Source organism: Schistocerca serialis, chromosome 5 (genome assembly GCF_023864345.2).
Source record: "Schistocerca serialis cubense isolate TAMUIC-IGC-003099 chromosome 5, iqSchSeri2.2, whole genome shotgun sequence".
In the NCBI taxonomy this organism is placed as follows: domain Eukaryota; kingdom Metazoa; phylum Arthropoda; class Insecta; order Orthoptera; family Acrididae; genus Schistocerca; species Schistocerca serialis.
The window spans coordinates 626,680,383-626,699,055 of record NC_064642.1 but is presented as its reverse complement, the minus strand read 5'-3'; the positions used below and the strand labels follow the sequence as shown (position 1 = coordinate 626,699,055).

Here is an 18,673-nt window from a genome sequence, read left to right as displayed (position 1 = left end):
ATCAAATAGGGGTAATGCAGGAGTAGGTTTAATAATGAATAAAAAAATAGGAGTGCGGGTAAGCTACTACAAACAGCATAGTGAACGCATTATTGTGGCCAAGATAGACACGAAGCCCACACCTACTACAGTAGTACAAGTTTATATGCCAACTAGCTCTGCAGATGATAAAGAAGTTGATGAAATGTATGATGAGATAAAAGAAATTATTCAGATAGTGAAGGGAGGCGAAATTTTAATAGTCATGGGTGACTGGAATTCGGTAGTAGGAAAAGAGAGAGAAGGAAACGTAGTAGGTGAATATGGATTGGGGCTAAGAAATGAAAGAGAAAGCGGCCTGGTAGAATTTTGCACAGAGCATAACTTAATCATAGCTAACACTTGGTTCAAGAATCATCAAAGAAGGTTGTATACATGGAAGAACCCTGGAGAAACTAAAAGGTTTCAGATAGATTATATAATGGTAAGACAGAGATTTAGGAACCTGATTTTAAATTGTAGGACATTTCCAGGGGCAGATATGGACTCTGACCCCAATCTATTGGTTATGAACTGTAGATTAAAACTGAAGAAACTGCAAAAAGGTGGGAATTTAAGGAGATGGGACCTGGATAAACTGAAGAACTAGAGGTTGTACAGGGTTTCAGGGAGAGCATTAGTGAACAATTGATAGGAATGGGGGAAAGAAATACAGTAGAAGAAGAATGGGTAGCTCTGAGGGATGAAATAGTGAAGGCAGCAGAGGATCAAGTAGGTAAAAAGACGAGGGCTAGTAGAAATCCTTGGGTAACAGAAGAGATACTGAATTTAATGATGAAAGGAGAAAATACAAAAATGCAGCAAGTGAAGCAGGCAAAAAGGAATACAAACCTCTGAAAAATGAGATCGACAGGAAGTGCAATATGACTAAGCAGAGATGGCTAGAGGACAAATTTAAGGATGTAGAGGCTTATCTCATGAGGGGTAAGATAGATACTGCCTACAGGAAAATTAAAGAGACCTTTGGAGAAAAGAGATCCACTTGCATGAATATCAAGAGCTCAGATCGAAACCCAGTTCTAAGCAAAGAAGGGAAAGCAGGAAGGTGGAAGGAGTATATAGAGGGTCTATACAGGGGCGATGTTCTTGAGGACAATATTATGGAATTGGAAGAGGAGGTAGATGAAGATGAAATAGGAGATATGATACTGCGTGAAGAGTTTGACAGAGCACTGAAAGATCTAAGTCGAAACAAGGCCCCAGGAGTAGACAACATTCCATTAGAACTACTGACAGCCTTGGGAGAGCCAGTCCTGACAAAACTCTACCATCTGGTGAGCAAGATGTATGAGACAGGCGAAATCCCCTCAGACTTCAAGAAGAATATAATAATTTCAATCCCAAAGAAAGCAGGTGTTGACAGATGTGAAAATTACCGTACTATCAGTTTAATAAGTCACAGCTGCAAAATACTAACGCGAATTCTTTACAGACGAATGGAAAAACTGGTAGAAGCCGACCTCGGGGAAGATCAGTTTGGATCCCGTAGAAATGTTGGAACACGTGATCCAATACTGACCCTACTACTTATCTTAGAAAAAAGATTAAGGAAAGGCAAACCTACGTTTCTAGCATTTCTAGAGTTAGAGAAAGCTTTTGACAATGTTGACTGGAATACTCTCTTTCAAATTCTGAAGGTGGCAGGGGTAAAATACAGGGAGCGAAAGGCTATTTACAATTTGTACAGAAAGCAGATAGCAGTTATAAGACTCGAGGGACATGAACGGGAAGCAGTGGTTTGGAAGGGAGTGAGACAGGGTTGTAGCCTCTCCCCGATGCTATTCAATCTGTATACTGAGCAAGCAGTAAAGGAAACGAAAGAAAAATTCGGAGTAGGTATTAAAATCCATGGAGAAGAAATAAAAACTTTGAGGTTTGCCGATGACATTTTAATTCTGTCAGAGACAGCAAAGGACCTGGAAGAGCAGTTGAACGGAATGGACAGTGTCTGGAAAGGAGGGTATAAGATGAACATCAACAAAAGCAAAACGAGGATAATGGAATGTAGCCGAATTAACTTAGGTGATGCTGAGGGAATTAGATTAGGAAATGAGACACTTAAAGTAGTAAAGGAGTTTTGCTATTTGGGGAGCAAAATAACTGATGATGGTCGAAGTAGAGAGGATATAAAATGTAGACTGGCAATGGCAAGGAAAGCGTTTCTGAAGAAGAGAAATTTGTTAACATCGAGTATAGATTTAAGTGTCAGGAAGTCGTTTCTGAAAGTATTTGTATGGAGTGTAGCCAAGTATGGAAGTGAAACATGGACGATAAATAGTTTAGACAAGAAGAGAATAGAAGCTTTCGAAATGTGGTGCTACAGAAGAATGCTGAAGATTAGATGAGTAGATCACATAACTAATGAGGAGGTATTGAATAGAATTGGGGAGAAGAGGAGTTTGTGGCACAAGTTGACCAGAAGAAGGGATCGGTTGGTAGGTCATGTTCTGAGGCATCAAGGGATCACCAATTTAGTACTGGAGGGCAGCGTGGAGGGCAAAAATCGTAGAGGGAGACCAAGAGATGAATACACTAAGCAGATTCAGAAGGATGTAGGCTGCAGTAGGTACTGGGAGATGAAGAGGCTTGCACAGGATAGAGTAGCATGGAGAGCTGCATCAAACCAGTCTCAGGACTGAAGACCACAACAACAACAGTCTACCTTTTATGTGCTCCTTGCTTCGCCCACCAGGGGCTATTTTGCTTCCAAGGTAGCAGAATTCCTTAACTTCGTCTACTTCGTGATCACCAATTTTGATGTCAAGTTTCTCGCTGTTCTCATATCTGCCATGTGTCCATCTTTCTTCTATTTACTCTCAAACCATGTTCTATACTCATTAGATTCTTCATTGCATTCAAAACACGCTGTAATTATTCTTCAATTTCATTAAGGATAGCAGTGTAATTAGCGAATCTTATCATTGATATCCTTTGACCTTGAATTCTAATGCCACTCTTGAACCTTTCTTTTAATTTTCGTCATTTCTTCTCCGATGTGTAGTGAAACACTGCTCCCTGTCTTACACCATTTTCAATCCGAGTACTTCATTCTGGGCCTTTCAGTATTATTGTTCCCTCTTGGTTCTTGTACATAGTGAATATTAGCCGCCTTTACCTCCAGCTTACAACTGTTTTTCTCAGGATTTCGAACATCTTGCACCATTTTACATTGTCGAACGCTTTTTCTACGTCGACGAATCCTATGTGCGTCTCTTGGTTTTTCTCAATTCTTACTTTTGGTATCGAGCGCAATGTCGGAACTGCCACCCTGATGGCTTTATCTTTCCGAAAACCAAAATGATCTGCATCTGAGATATTTTCAACATAAAACATCGGTTTCGAACGTGCTAAACGTATTACTAATCAGTATAGTATCTCTGTTCTACGAGGGCTGCCCAGAAAGTAATGTAGCGTATCTTTTATCTTCAACAGTTATTTATTGAAAATAATGAGACATATACACACGAAATAATAGTATTTTATCCACACATCCTATTTTTACACATACTTTCCATCCCGTTCTATGGCATTCCTCCAGTGCGAAACAAGGGTAGGTATGCCCTGACGGTACCAATCATCGTCCTGGTGGCGGAACCAGTGCTTCGTTGTGTGAACCACCTCCTCATCTTCCTCAAAATATCTTCCACAAATGGCATCCTTTAATGGCGAATGACAACATCAGCTCTCTGCAACATGTCAGGTGTGACAGCCGTGGATCGTCTCACAGACCGCTGCAAACCCCGGCCAATAAATGATATACAATCATTTCATTTCATCGTGCCCAGCGACTAATTGTACTTCTGTAGACAGATGATGCTCCATAGACTTTGCACTTTCCCCACGGTTCCCCTCTCTGGAGTGAGAAATTCAATGACGGCATGTTGCTTGTACCGTACATCACCTACGGTCGCGATTTTGAAGCTGTCCTGCAGCTACGCAATGTGTTGGAAGTGCCGGAAACTTGGCGCACTCAGTCAGAAGACTTCAAATAATACATACGTAACGTTTCGCATTCATAGCTATGTTTTCGGCTGAGAAAAAAAAAAGTGCGTTACTTTCTGGGCATCCCTCGAAGATCTGTAGATCTAGACCTGATCTTTGAAGTTTTAATATACATTCTCTGAGAAATGTCAACAGTGATATAGTAAAAATCAGTAAGTTGCATTCTAAAGAAAAGAAAAGAGAGGAAAAAAGTAAGTCAACTTAATTTTACTGAATTTTTTGAATAACTGTTTATTCGTGGTAGTAGTTTGGTAGCACCAAGAGTGCGCCGATTGCGATTGTTGGGAACGGAAATTACACGTTGGAAAATGTAGGAAACGTACGTGATTTCATGAAGGGCATCTACTTCTACTTAACATTCAGAATCTTATCAGTACAAGCAGTTCATTTGCAATGTTCTCGTAATATGGAACACTGGCACCATCTGTGATTTGCTGGAATCTATTTTGATGTTGATAATGATTTATCATATATAATTTATAGCTAATACAACGGTTACATTGAAAAATAAAATATTTTCGTGCTAGGATAAGAAAAAAGCCATTCGAATATGTTAGTGGCAAGATACAAATGTTTTACGAATGAATGTTTCGACTGTTTGTTTTTGCGTATGTCAGGATCACTACGTACATTACCAGCCTTTTCCGAGACATTAAGCCGGAAACACGCGTTGATTTACTTTCCTCAGAGACACGCCACGCAGTGAGGGTGGGGGGGGGGGGGGAATGAACGGTTTCACGGTAAACGCCGAATGGCCTAGACCGCGAAAGCTGGCGGTACGCATTGAGGCGGGAACTAGGCGCTATCTGAGGCCGCTGACCCACTCGCTGTTGCTCTCTTGGATCGCTCGCCGCGATGCACGCATCCGGGTCAGCTGATGTTTTGGTTTCGCCAGAGCCCCAGCGCCAACAGAGGCCCACCGGTGTGTGATTAAGGCCGCTCGGAGAAACCGGCGAGCTTTCGTCGAGGGGACATCACAGTGATGGTCAGGACCGATTATGCGTAATTATTCCCGAGGAGTGGAAAATGTAGGGCGCCGGTGAGCGCTCCGAGCTACGTGCCAGTACGCAGAAGTGCAGCCGACCGTTCATAGATTCGGCTTAGCTTTCCCAGTACACCTTTGCAACCATCGTGCCGTCCCACCACCACGCACGTCTTTCATCTCAGCAGCGTGTGGATACTCAGCTGGCTCAGAATGCGATCTCTGTGTCGTAATGTGTTTCTGGTTTGGTACACGCCTGACGTACGCATCTATTCCATCCCCCTCCAGCGCTTCCCGATTGTGGCGTTCCACCACTTTTTCGGGACACCCCGTACCTATCGACACTATTCGAGATCAGTTAGCGCTGTACCACACCACAGACATAGAAATGTAAGGCCGGCCGGAGTGGCCGAGCGGTTAAAGGCGCTACAGTCTGGAACCGCACGACCGCTACGGTCGCAGGTTCGAATCGTGCCTCGGGCACGGATGTGTGTGATGTCCTTAGGTTAGTTAGGTTTAAGTAGTTCTAAGTTCTAGGGGACTGATGACCACAGCAGTTGAGTCCCATAGTGCTCAGAGCCATTTGAACCATTTAGAAATGTAATCGTAATGACATCGGTAGAAGCATTCCTTTAGATTTTCACCGACTGAGGTGGCGAACTAGTTTCGTCACCCGTTTCCCAATCGAGGAAACGGCGATTCAAGTCCGTGTGCGGCTAATCAGATTTAAGTTTTACTTGTTTTTTTCTAAATCGTGGAAATCAAATGGCGGGTGCTTCCCTTGAAAAGGACGCGTCCGATTTCCTTCCCCGCCCTCGACCACGCCGAGCTCGTCTTTGTACAATGGTATCGTCATGGACGGGACGCTAAACCCTGTTTGCTGTGAGCTGTGAAGACAAATTGTGCGGTGAACACAGAAAAAATTCTTTTAATCGGTAATAACGCGTTTCTGCCTTGTGTCAAGTCTAAGTATGTGTAAGTGCACTGCGTCTGAAGACTCCCGTTCCGCTGCCATTATAAAACGTCAGTTGTACTGACAAGCGCCGGCCGGAGTGGCCGAGCTGTTCTAGGCGCTACAGTCTGGAACCGCGCGACCGCTACGGTCGCATGTTCGAATCCTGCCTCGGGCATGGATGTGTGTGATGTCCTTAGGTTAGGTTTAAGTAGTTCTAAGTGCTAGGGGACTGATGACCTCAGAAGTTAAGTACCATAGTGCTCAGAGCCATTTGAACCATTTGAACTGACAAGCCCTGCACTGTCTAGAATAAGCCATGAACCATGCCACGTGTGAAATTATCCGGTGCTGCATAGAAAATTATGCAACAGTACTTCAGAAATGATGTACATTCTGCGTCTGCAGTGGCTTCTATCACAGTACTAATTTCTGAGATGTAGACGCGGTGAGGAAGTTTCTGTTCGCAGGCCGTACACTCTAGAGCCGGTGTGACAATGAGGCAAAATCGCCGTGAGCATTCAGGCAATCGTCTTACTGACGCACCACGTTCAAGATATCCGTTTGTGTCCGCTGCGTGAAGAATTCCGTAACTACCTGTTGCACATCCTCGTCCGGCAGGAATTGTCGATCACTCAAAACACTTTTTGATGCACCTAACGCGTGATGATTGTATACGGAGAGTGTTCTCACCTGAGTTGCGTAACTTCTGCGTTACGACATTCGCAATAAGGGGAAGTGCGTTATCATGAAGCAGTAGCACCATCCTACTCATACAATTGTACGCCATTCTCCCGAATGCGAGTTAGATGTGCCACCCACTGCGCCACCTCGCTCGGTCCACTAAACGCGAACAAAGCTAATGCACTCTCGTGGCCGTGCTACCTGACAGAGAGAATTGTAACTCTAGTCACTTGGATAATCACCGACGGTGTGTACGTGTGCGGAGCTACATTGATATCCGGCCGCATCTTCTGGCTCCCCCACTATTTTTGCCATGCAGTGTGTACGGATGGCATCCGCCGGAAGACCTCAGTTTCTGCCCCTTCAGTCGATGTTTACGTGACTGCCTAGGTGAATCTGTGATCCATCAGCGGAGTTCACGCTTACGGCTGACCCACTTTCTGGTCGTTTTAGCGGTAAGATTCAATACTAAAGAGTGCGTTTTATATAACACTGTTCTTCTCTTTTTCATTGGTTATAGAATTCTGTTAAAAGGATAAATCGTTTCCCTAGAAAAATAAGTTGAGTCCTTTCAATATCTTGATAGATAAAACAGTTACTAATGTTAACAATACAGTAAAATACTTCATCTTTCGTGTACTGATACTTACAGAAAACAGCGAGTCTTTCACGTAATGTTTGGACCTACCTATTTCATTAATCATTAAAAGTCGATAAAACAGAAATAATATCTTTTTATAACACCAGATCTGCGACGGAGCGTATACTGCTATGGAATTAACTCAGTGATCAAAATTGTGTGTACGGAGGACAGTAACCCGTTCCTGAATGTTTACTCTTCGCGGGCAAAGCTCTTTTCAACTTAGCACACAATTTGAACGTGTCAGTAAGTCACTTCGTCATTCATCAGGTGCCAACTTCGCACATTTATTATTTCATAAATGAGCGGTAAATATGCAGGGTTCCGGCAGCAATGTTATATATAATCTTGATACTGTGTGCGCACGGAATTCTTGAACTGTAGGTAAAGGGTAACATCGGATGTAGTAGTTTTTTAATGTTCTGTTGTATGTCGCGCCAGGAACTGGCTCAAATGGCTCTGAGCACTATGGGACTTAACATCTGAGGTCATCAGTCCCCTAGAACTAACCTAAGGACATGACACACATCCATGCCCGCGGCAGGATTCGAACCTGCGACCGTAGCGGTCGCGCGGTTCCATTCTGAAGCGCCTAGAACCGCTCGGCCACACAGGCCGCCGCGGCAGGAACTATGCGAACGTCACCTTTGCCTAGTACGCCATAAAAAAGGAAGAACGGTTGACGGTACGAACCGTGTCACGTACACGTTTCACAGTCCAATAGGAAGAAAATGAGGTCGAAAATATATTATGTAGTTATTTATTAAAGATCGTACGTGAGAGTGGAATTGTCCGCAAAGGACAAACTAGCGGGATTTCAAAGGTTGTGGTACGAAACACTGTTAAATTACATTAAATGTATTCGCAATTGTATAATGGAACGACAGCAATGAAAATTTGTGCTGGACTGGGACTCGAATCCGCGTTTCCCGTTTATCGCGAGCTATTGCCTTACCAACGGGCTACCCAAGCACGACTCACGGCCACATCCAAACTTTCATATCTGGACAACCATGTGTCTACAACTTGTACATCCATTATGTATTTTCCCGTACAGGGGGGACATTTTACGTGAAAGTCACTTGCTCGGTGTCGGCGGATAAACACGATATTACAGTGTCTGTGTTACTTCAGGTCCCGATTCAAAGTTTCTGCGGACATGAATGCAAGTCTGAAGGAACTTTGCATCTTAATTCGGAATACCACAGGCACTGCAATATCGTCGCTGTTAAATTTGTTGTACAGATATTATGGTTCGTGCAACTGGTGAAAACTGAAAAAGATGAGACTCAGGGAGTTTGAAATGTAATGTCAGTCAGTGGCATTACGAGAGAAATAATTGGACAGATGAAACGGAATCAAGAGATTTTAGTTAGGCTACGCAAAAAGAAGAGATAGGTTGAATGTAAATGATGAGGCATCAAGCAACGTTTCTCGATCACGGAAACAACAAACTGGGAACATTACATAATTCAACAAATAAATGTGGCAATGCTGAGGATGTTCTGTTACGTAGATATGAGAATACAGTCACAGGACAGAATGGAAAGGAGGACGACTGAAAGGTGGACTTGTTGATGTTTTTGGTCGACCAGACCTTTTGCTTATGCACATCCTGAGCAGTGCCGGCTGCTTCAGATTTATGCGAAACCGATAAATTACTGTACATCTTGGTGGCTAAGTCCCGTACACATTACGCCACTGCCGTTGCATCTCCATTATGTTTTCGTACTTTTAGTGCCACTATAATACGGCCTTGCGTTTATGAAACGACAGTCTTAATTCATTCATAGCTCCATTGTTATCTGCTGCAAAACGTGCGCCAAGATGGACTTCGCTACCGCGCAACATTGCAACGATATGTCATTTTGTTCCAAAGATATTAACTACCAAAGAGTCTACATTTTTCTGGTCCCTTCGAATCGAATCCGAACCGCTTCGTGGCGACCTAAGTGGTCGTGAGTACGATTGAGCAGATGGAAGGGAGAAGAGGGGCATGAAGTTCTTAAGCATCATAATAACCGTGTATTGTTCATCATCAGACAATTGTGGCATCATTATGGAGCGATGAGACGGAGCATTGTCTTTCTGAAAGTTCAGGTCGTCCGTCGGCTGCTCTAGGAGAACAAACGGATGCTTATGGTCGTAGAGTTGATTCGTTGGTCATTCGAAGGCGAGATATGATGATAGACTTATCAAGGCCTAAATTAATCGCATGTAAATATCATTTTGGCACGTGAGTGCCTCCCACACCACCCTGGACTGTGAACTGTTTTGAGAAGCAAGTTTCATTGTTCATTTGTGGTTTTCGACGTACTCGTATCTCGCCATAGGCTTGTACTAACGTGCCATGTCATTTGAGTCTGGCGTCGCTGGTTTTTGCCGAACGAGGTACTCACAGTTCATCCTTGGCATAGTGCTACGTGGGAAGCTCAACTGTGGCATCCGTGATCTGGTCATGATCATATGCACTGAGTTGCTATAGAAACTTTTCACTTAATACACTTACCAAGTAGCGAGTGTGTGTCTGTGCATTAATAAACGTCTCTGACTGGGGCGACTGCAGTGGAGTAAATGTAGGCTTACACAGTGTATGCAGACGAAATGGAATGAACTTGGTCGCTGGAGAGGAGTCTCAAGACAGTAAGGGTGTAGATCAAATACTGCAACAAAAGATTTTTTTATACGTCAAGTGTGGACTAGGCTGTAACATAAGAGAAGGGAAAAGCTTTCTTGAAGTGAATGAGATTATCTCTTCCGTAAACGATCTCATATCCTGACGAAAGGTACGTAACTTGACTGTGCATTGCTGTACGACGAGCGAATGAATGTCTTTCCTCTCGGGTGCTAGTTGCGTGGGGACACTGAGGTCCTGCATGGCGCTGAGCATGTCTCTCCTGATCTGTATGGCTCTCTTGAACCAACAGGTCGAATATTCGCATGACAGTTGTCGGATTCTGACCCGTGCGAGCGTTGGTGTCATAGAACGATAAACACAAATCTTGTTGGGCCACGATTGGCTACGAATTTTTAATGTGGTAAATATCAATAAGTAACATATAATGCCAGCGCATAATAAATGTAAGTCTTGTTATAATATTAAATTGTCAGAGACAATCTCGCGAAAAGTCATCAGTAGTAACCTGTACTATTACAATATCATTCGCTGGTATTCAGGTTAGCATGGAACCACCACTAGACGCTTGTATACTATGAGTTCCGATTCGTAACGTTGAGTTTTAAACATTTAAACGTGGAATCTTATTCTTAGGATGAAACGAAATTGTCGATTAACTCTTAAGTTGCTTTCAAAACATAAGGAAATTATTCAGACAGACAAACCAGTGCCATTCATCTTCAGATTTAAATTCGCAGCAGTGTTATCACTCGTAGCAGTCAAAACCTACTCAACTATTTTCATTTTAAATATGATAAACTATTTATTTGCGTCAACATACTCGGCGTGAAACATGGGCTAACTATTATTTATTTTGATAATTAACTAATACAGACAATGATACAACGATGATGCAGTACGCTTGTGGTACCAAACGCCATCGTAAAAAGAACATGGCGAATGTCGTTTCAGTTGATCTTCGTATGGTTTCTGATAACCTCGACGTTTAGCGCCCATAACCCACAAACACAAGACAAGTAAAAAATGAAAATTATGAGGCTTTAAATCATTGTTAAAAACAATTCTGAAAGTTCACATCGCATTCGAAGTGACGTCGTGTTCTATGATGCTGTGTAATACTCAATGAAAAGTTTCAGTAAATGAGGTTTGCATGCTTTCCACGAAGCTAGATGTTAATGAACCGGGAGGAAGTCCTACAACTGAAAAGACTAGTACTTTTCCGTGTCTTGCGGATTAGGAAATAGCTTTTGTTGAGTACTCCTTTAATTAGAAGGAGGTTTAACTCCATTGCATTGTAACCTGCAAGGGTTCTACAGTCGTTACATCACGTAGAAAAGAGAAAGATAGTTACTGGCTTGCTGTAGAAAAGGTAGCTGAAATGGTAAGTGATGCAATGGTTTTGAAGCGTTGACAAGCTGGCTGTTTGTTTTATTTCTTTATCATAAGTGGAAAAAAAAGGAATTAAGTGATGTGAGATAGTGATTTCTCTACTCTTTATATATACGTGAATAGCAAAAACTATCAAAAACACATAGCTGATTTAAAGTACAGACATTCAGTGACTTTATTTGCTATACATAAAAAATATTGCATTTACTTTTCCTTGTCTTGCGGATTAGTAAATAGCTTTTGTTGAGTAGAAGGAGGTTTAACTGCAATGCATTGTAACCTCCAAGGGTTCTACAGTCGTTACATGACGTAGAAAAGAGAAAGATAGTTACTAGCTTGCTGTAGAAAAGGTAGCTGAAATTGTAAGTGATGCAATGGTTTTGAAGCGTTGACAAGCTGGCTGTTTGTTTTATTTCTTTATCATAAGTGAAAAAAAAGGAATTAAGTGATGTGAGATAGTGATTTCTCTGCTCTTTATATATACGTGAATAGCAAAAACTATCAAAAACACATAGCTGATTTAAAGTACAGACATTCAGTCACTTTATTTGCTATACATAAAAAATATTGCATTTACATAAAATAATGTCCCATACAGTTTACAGTGTGCAGTTCAGTAACTTAAGCACCTAAGCAATAATAAATAAAATAACTGTGCGTAGTCTTACAATTATACGATTACATGACTCGAATCATATACGTTCAAGTGGCTATTTGATAGTTCAGAGTTACAGGAAATTATTATTGACATATGTAAAATCATTCGAACAGGGCTACAGCAACTCTATTCACAATTATGGATATGATGGCCATTTATCTGACTGGTTTATGTAACGCAATGACAAAGTCTGATAACGTGTTAGTTTGTAGGATTCAGTAAATGCAAATAAAATCATTTAAAATGAAAGACACTTCGTTTCAACTACTTCAGTTGTCACAGCAGATTGTAGAATATGGGGCGTATGCAGAATTGGAGCAATATGTAGTAAGGGAACTGTGCAGCGAGAAACAAACACTGAACATTGTCCATCGCGGGGTAAGCGCTTAACAATAAAGCGTGCAGATCTCAGAATCTCCTCAGTCCCTCTTCCTCCTCTGTCCTCCTGAGACTTTACAGGCGGCTCAATTGGCAAGAAAATTGCCTGCGATAGGCGAGGTTCAGAATTCGACTCCCTAATTGGCCCACAGTTTTAAGTAGAGAGCTCTCTCTTTCTGTCTGTTATTTTACGGTGATCATTCGACTGACTGATGATCAAAGATAATGAATGGGTCTCTTTGTCATTGTCTATGTGCTGCGACAGGCGTAGAAAAGGAAACTAGTTCACTTTTTTGGGCTTTCGGAAGAACACTGCTCATAACAGATATCACAGAGTACGTCATAGTATTAACAAAGTTTTCGTCACTTCTTACACCAAAACACAGCGAACAGAGTCTCTTCGGATCTGTGCCGAGAGAAGGGGTGTGTTGTACTGTCGCGTTCTGTGCTTGCGGGTGGTGTCAGCAACGAAGCAGACGACGGGAAGCGCCATCGAACTGACTGTCAAGGTGAGGGTTCCCCTGGCGCTGCTCAGGCGATGCTGAGTCCGGGCTCCGGGGGTTGGCCCGGCGCGGGCAGCGCCTCCACAAAGTGCTTGCCGGCCGCGGGCTCCTGGGGCGCGGGGGCGGCGTCGGCGTCGGCGGCCTTGGAGGCGCCCGCTCCCGGCTGGCAGACGGGGTGGCTGCCGTCGCCGTGCGCCAGCGCCAGGCTGACCACAGAGCTGGCGGAGGCCGCCTTGAGGTCGGTGACCCAGCCGCGGCGCGCCAGCCACTCGATGATGCGGGTGGACAGGTCGTAGCGCTGGCCCAGCTCGGCGGCGCGGTAGTCGTACGGGAACGAGTGGTGGTAGTTGTGCCAGCCCTCTCCGAACGACAGGAAGGACACGAAATCGCTCTCCACGGGCTCTATGCGGCTGGAAACAAGAAAACGATTACAGAATGAGATTTTCACTCTGCAGCGGAGTGTGCGCTGATATGAAACTTCCTGACAGATTTACTCTGTGTGCCGGGCCGAGACTCGGACTCGGGACCTTTACCTTTCGCGGGAAAGTCCTATACCATCTGAGCTACCCAAGCACGACTCACGCCCCGTCCTCACGGCTTTACTTCCTCCAGTACGTCGTCTCCTACTTTCCAAACTTCACGGAAGCTCTCCTGCGAGCCTTGCGCAACCATATCCTTTCTTCCAGGAGTGCTAGTTCTGCAAGGTTCGTAGGAGAGCTTCTGTGAAGTTTGGAAAGTAGTAGACGAGGTTCTGACGGAAGTAAAGCTGTGAGAACGGGGCGTGAGTCGTGCTTGGGTAGCTCTGATGGTAGAGCACTTGCCCGCGAAAGGCAAAGGTCCCGAGTTCGGCCGGCCGGTGTGGCCGAGCGGTTCAGTCTGGAACGGCGCTACCACTACGGTCGCAGGTTCGAATCCTGCCTCGGGCATAGATGTGTCTGATATTCTTAGGTTAGTTAGGTTTAAGTAGTTCTAAGTTCTAGGGGACTGATGACCTCAGATGTTAAGTCCCATAGTGCTCAGAGCCATTTGAACCATTTTTTTCCCGAGTTCGAGTCTCGGTCCGGCACACAGTTTTAATCTGCCAGGAAGTTTCAAGAAAAGCATTAGTTTCCTCGAAGGGGGTGCATTATTTGAATTATCGGAAGATAGGCTAACGTCTCCAATACTCTAAAAAATAGCATTTCTGGGAGTTGTCCTAAATGTTAACATGATGACAGGCTTACGTTGCCACTTAACTAGTTTTCTATGTACACAAATACACGCGTCAATAAAAGTTTTGCATCACCACCTTACTTCGAAATTCATGGCTCAGAAAACAAAGATTGGCTCTGAGCCATACGTACGTATTGCAGTTTGTCCAAATACACACCCTCCCCAAATAAATAAAAGCATTTGTGTAACACAGAATTGTCTGTTTCCCATGGGTGATTTTTTACAGCACTCCTAGCAATCTCAACGTAAGGTGGAACTGCCCCTCACTTGGATGTAGGCTTCAATCAGTGGTGGCATAGCATCGATAAGACGTCCACCTCTGCAGCTTAGCGGTAGCGTTACTGCCTACTATGCAGTGGGGCCGGGTTGGTTTCCTGGCACGGGACTGGGTGTTATGTGTTCTTCATCATCATTGACTCGCAAGTCGCCGATGTGGAGTCAACTAAAGAGGACTTGCAATACGGCGGCAGAACTCCCCCACATGGGGCCTCCCGGCCAACAATGCCAAACGATCATTTCATTTTCATCGATAAGACCATCCAGACATTCCTGATTCAAATTGTCCTACTCTTCAATGGCGGTTCTCTGTAAGTCACGTAGACTACGTCGTTGTTAGCATCCAAAAACAGCTCTTTTCAGTCGATCCCACACATGTTCGATTGGGTCCATATCGGAGGGGCAGGCAGGCCGGTGACGTTCGCGAGAACAGCAAGATAAGCACTCATCGTTCATCAAGGTGACATTTTCACCAAAATGTCGGAGATATTTTCAAACCATTAGTTACAGAATCTCGTCCTTGTAACAAAAAGAGCAGTGACATGGTTCTCAACAGCCACGAGGGATGTGCGATACATCACGTAGTTCCACCGTAAAACACCTCTCCACTACCATCACTCGTATGGGACACGGTGTTGGAGGCGTTGGATGTTTCAGGGTTGTCTCCAGACACGTTATCTACGATTACCAGGTTACAAACAAAGCCGAATTTCGTTCGTAAACAATACCCAACGCCAATCCTTGCGCGTCAGTTCTGTTCATCTGTATCGGTGTCCATGTTTTGTGTACGACGTAGTGTTCACGATGGTTGTCAGGAATGGAGATTCGCGTCATACTGTTGTCTCCTAGAGTCGTCTCCTGAAACTCTGATGCGACACATGACGTCCTGTAGGCTCTTCGAACGCTGAATCCAGTTCTGGAGCACTCATCCCACTGTCCTTTGACCCAAAAGTTGTAGGTATCGATCATCTTGTGCACATATCGAATATAAACAGCCTGCGCAGTGTAAGTCCTTAACAACATCTGTCAGAAACGATTAAATTTCCACTACACGTTACATTGTCTCCAGTGCACACTTCGGGAATCATCCCTGGTTGACAAGTCTTCTGCGCTTAACTTGATGACAGAGACTCGATTACTGATCGCGACTGCATTTCATTGTATGATGGATATTCTTCACTCCACTGTGCCACAGGCTTCGGTAATGGGCCCTTACTGGTATTTTACTTTCAACTGAAATTCTGCAATCCATTCGTGTGTGGTTTCCTGCCTGTATGTATTGCTCATGGTAACTGTGTGAATGGTTACAGACAACGTCAGGGGTGACCTTCCAATCAGTCCAGGAACAGTCACAATAGCAACACACCTGTGCGGCATATCGAGGTGATGCATAACTAGGATCTGCAGTCTGGAACCGCGCGATTGCTACAGTCGCAGGTTCGAATCCTGCCTCGGGCATGGGTGTGTGTGATGTCCTTAGGTTAGTTAGGTTTAAGTAGATCTAAGTTCTAGGGGACTGATGACCTCAGATGTTAAGTCCCATCGTGCTCAGAGCCATTTGAACAAACACAGACTTTCTAGTAATAAGGGCGTACATATTTTGCTGTATTGATAGTACTAGTAATACTTTAATCTATCGAGATATGAATACAACAATATTTACGTCTTGGACGGATTGTTACTCATTAATATTAGAATCATTGTTTACTATGTTTCTGCGTCTTATGAAGAGAGCCGGCAGAGGTGGCCGAGCGGTTCTAGGCGCTTCAGTCTGGAATCGGGCGACCGCTACGGTCGCAGATTCGAATCCTGCCTCGGGCATGGATATGAGTGATGTCCTTAGGTTAGTTAGGTTTAAGTAGTTCTAAGTTCTAGGGGACTGATGACCTCAGAAGTTAAGTCCCATAGTGCTCAGAGCCATTTTTTGATGCATAACTTTTGTTGACATGTACAGTTCTTTATGACTTTCTAGTGACGATATCGCAGCGTCTTCCATGGCAGTGCCGCTTGCCTAGAGACCGGCCGACCGCCGCCTACCCAGATGCAGCAATCACCTAGCAACATCAGCCGACCCACCAGCATCCAGCCCAACAAAACCTCGTTGTGGACGAAAAGTTCGGGTCTGTTTCCATCCGACAGTTATTTAATGGCTCAAGTTAGACAATGAGTGCTACCGACAGCCGGCCGCTGTGGCTGTGCGGTTCTAGGCGCTTCAGTCTGGAACCGCGCTGCCGCTACAGTGGCAGGTTCGAATCCTGCATCGGGCATGGATCTCTGTGGTGTCCTTAGGTTAGGTTTAAGTCGATCTAAGTCTAGGGGACTGATGACCTCAGATGTTAAGTACCATAGTGCTTAGTCATTTGAACTATTTGCTGCTGACAGTGGATTTAAAATTGATCCCATATTCCTACACTTGCAGAAGGCTTTGTCACCGTTCCTCACTAACGGCTTCAGACTAGTTGACGGAATGTAATTTAGTGAAACACAAGCCATATCTGGAATTCTCCAAGGAGGTGTTATTGTCCCTCTGCTGGTCTTAAACTGCATAAATGATTTAGCAGACAATGTGAACAACCCTTTTAGACAGTTTGCAAATCCTGCTGTCCTTTACAGCCTAGTAAAGTAATAGGAGGTCAAAAAGAATTACAAAATAATTTGGAAAAGAGTTCTGCTTGATGTGAATAGTGGCAATTAACACAAAAGTATAAAAATAGTGAGGTCCTCTGCATGAGTACTACCACAAATCACACAAATTTAAGGTTGTTGGTGCAACTAAATACCTAGGGATTACAACTGCGAACAGTAAACTGGAACCATTAGAAAGAAAATTTACTGTGGAAGGCGAAATAAAAATTATTTTCTACTGGAGGATCCTTAGAAGATGCAACAAATCTACGAAAGATACGGTGTACACCATGCTTTTCCGTCGTCTTCAGGAGTACCGCTGCTTTATGTAAGATCTTTACCTGATAGGGTTGACAGTGGACACAGAAAAAAGTAAAAACAAAAAGGCATCTTTTTTGTATTATTATGAAATAGGGAGAGGGTGTCATGGTTATGAACGCCATCTGCGATGGAAATCGTTAAACAAAGGCATTTTTCGTTGCAGTTGGATGTCTTCACAATTTGAATCACGCAATTTTTCCTCTGCATTCTAAAATATTTTGACTCCCATATCTATAGGGAGAAATGACCGCCTAATACAATAAGGGAAATCAGAGCTCGCACAAAAAGAATTAGAGGTTCATTTCTCCAGCGGGCTATCCGAGAGTAAAACGGTCGAGAAAGATTCTGAAAGTAATTCTCAGAGCCCTCAGAAATAGCGTGAAAGTTGTCCTATAAATCCTCCAAACAATTACGTGTCAATTGCCAAGTACTCCTTTAGATGTAGGTGCAGGTACTTCGAGGAATGTTGATGTATTAAAAACTGAAAAACGCAGTATTAATGTTCCGCAACAATACTGATTTTATGAATAACAACATTATTAACAGTTAGTTATGAGCTACGTACAAAAATACGGCCCCTACTCTCAGTTTGTCTCGTTTGATGGTATGTACTCGTATTGTTGAGTGGAGGTATTGGAATACATGACAGCTGTGAAAAACGGAATTGGGTCAGGAATCTAGGACGTTGTAACGAATTCAAGTTGGTGTTCTATGGATACTGAAGGAGAATATATCCTCAAAGTGGAAATAAGTTTTCGGCTGAAGGTGTGAAATAATATTCATGGCCATCTACATTATTCATTGGACAATACTGCTTGCGACGGTGATGTCCTATGACGAAGCGACAAATCACAGCCGAAATTTTTTGGGATGGGCTAATATTCTTCTCACCAAGGGAAGTGTTGAAGTAATTAATAAGCTAGACTCTCTTGTGGTACAACGTCGGTTAAATCTCCGTCCCTAAGTTTGTGTTCGGATTTTTCCATAGATTCTCTAAATCACTTATTTGAAAACTATTGCAGAAATATTTCGGTGCATTTCTTGATTGATACAATTATTCTTTTTTATTTTTCCAGGCGGCATTCGTGGTTTTCTGTCATACAATGAAAGGTATATAGATTTTCAGATCTAGAAACAAAAACGAAAGCAAACTTAGTAAGATTAACGACCAAGCAATAATACTGTAAAACAAAAAATTAAATCTGTCATCCTCCAAAGATAATATTCGTGCTTGTCTTTTGTTAAAATTTTCATGAAATAAAATAAAAAGTGAACAATAAGTACGGCCACATTTTCTGCAAGATGAAATAAAAGGAAAGATCGAAGCAATGGGTATGTCCATATATAAGTTAAGAGAACACGTCTACGTCGTGT

General features: G+C 43.3%; 1 protein-coding gene across 2 annotated transcripts in view; it reads right to left on the bottom strand.

Annotated features, from left to right (window-relative positions):
- Positions 1-11,842: 11,842 nt before the first annotated feature.
- Positions 11,843-18,673, bottom strand: part of LOC126481037 (acyl-CoA Delta-9 desaturase-like) — a 137,839-nt gene continuing 131,008 nt past the window's right edge. For both annotated transcript variants that reach the window (XM_050104517.1, XM_050104518.1), the window contains exon 6: positions 11,843-13,275. In XM_050104517.1, the coding sequence (XP_049960474.1) occupies positions 12,894-13,275 (382 nt within the window). In that variant the 3' untranslated portion in view covers positions 11,843-12,893. The remainder of the gene's footprint in view (positions 13,276-18,673) is intronic.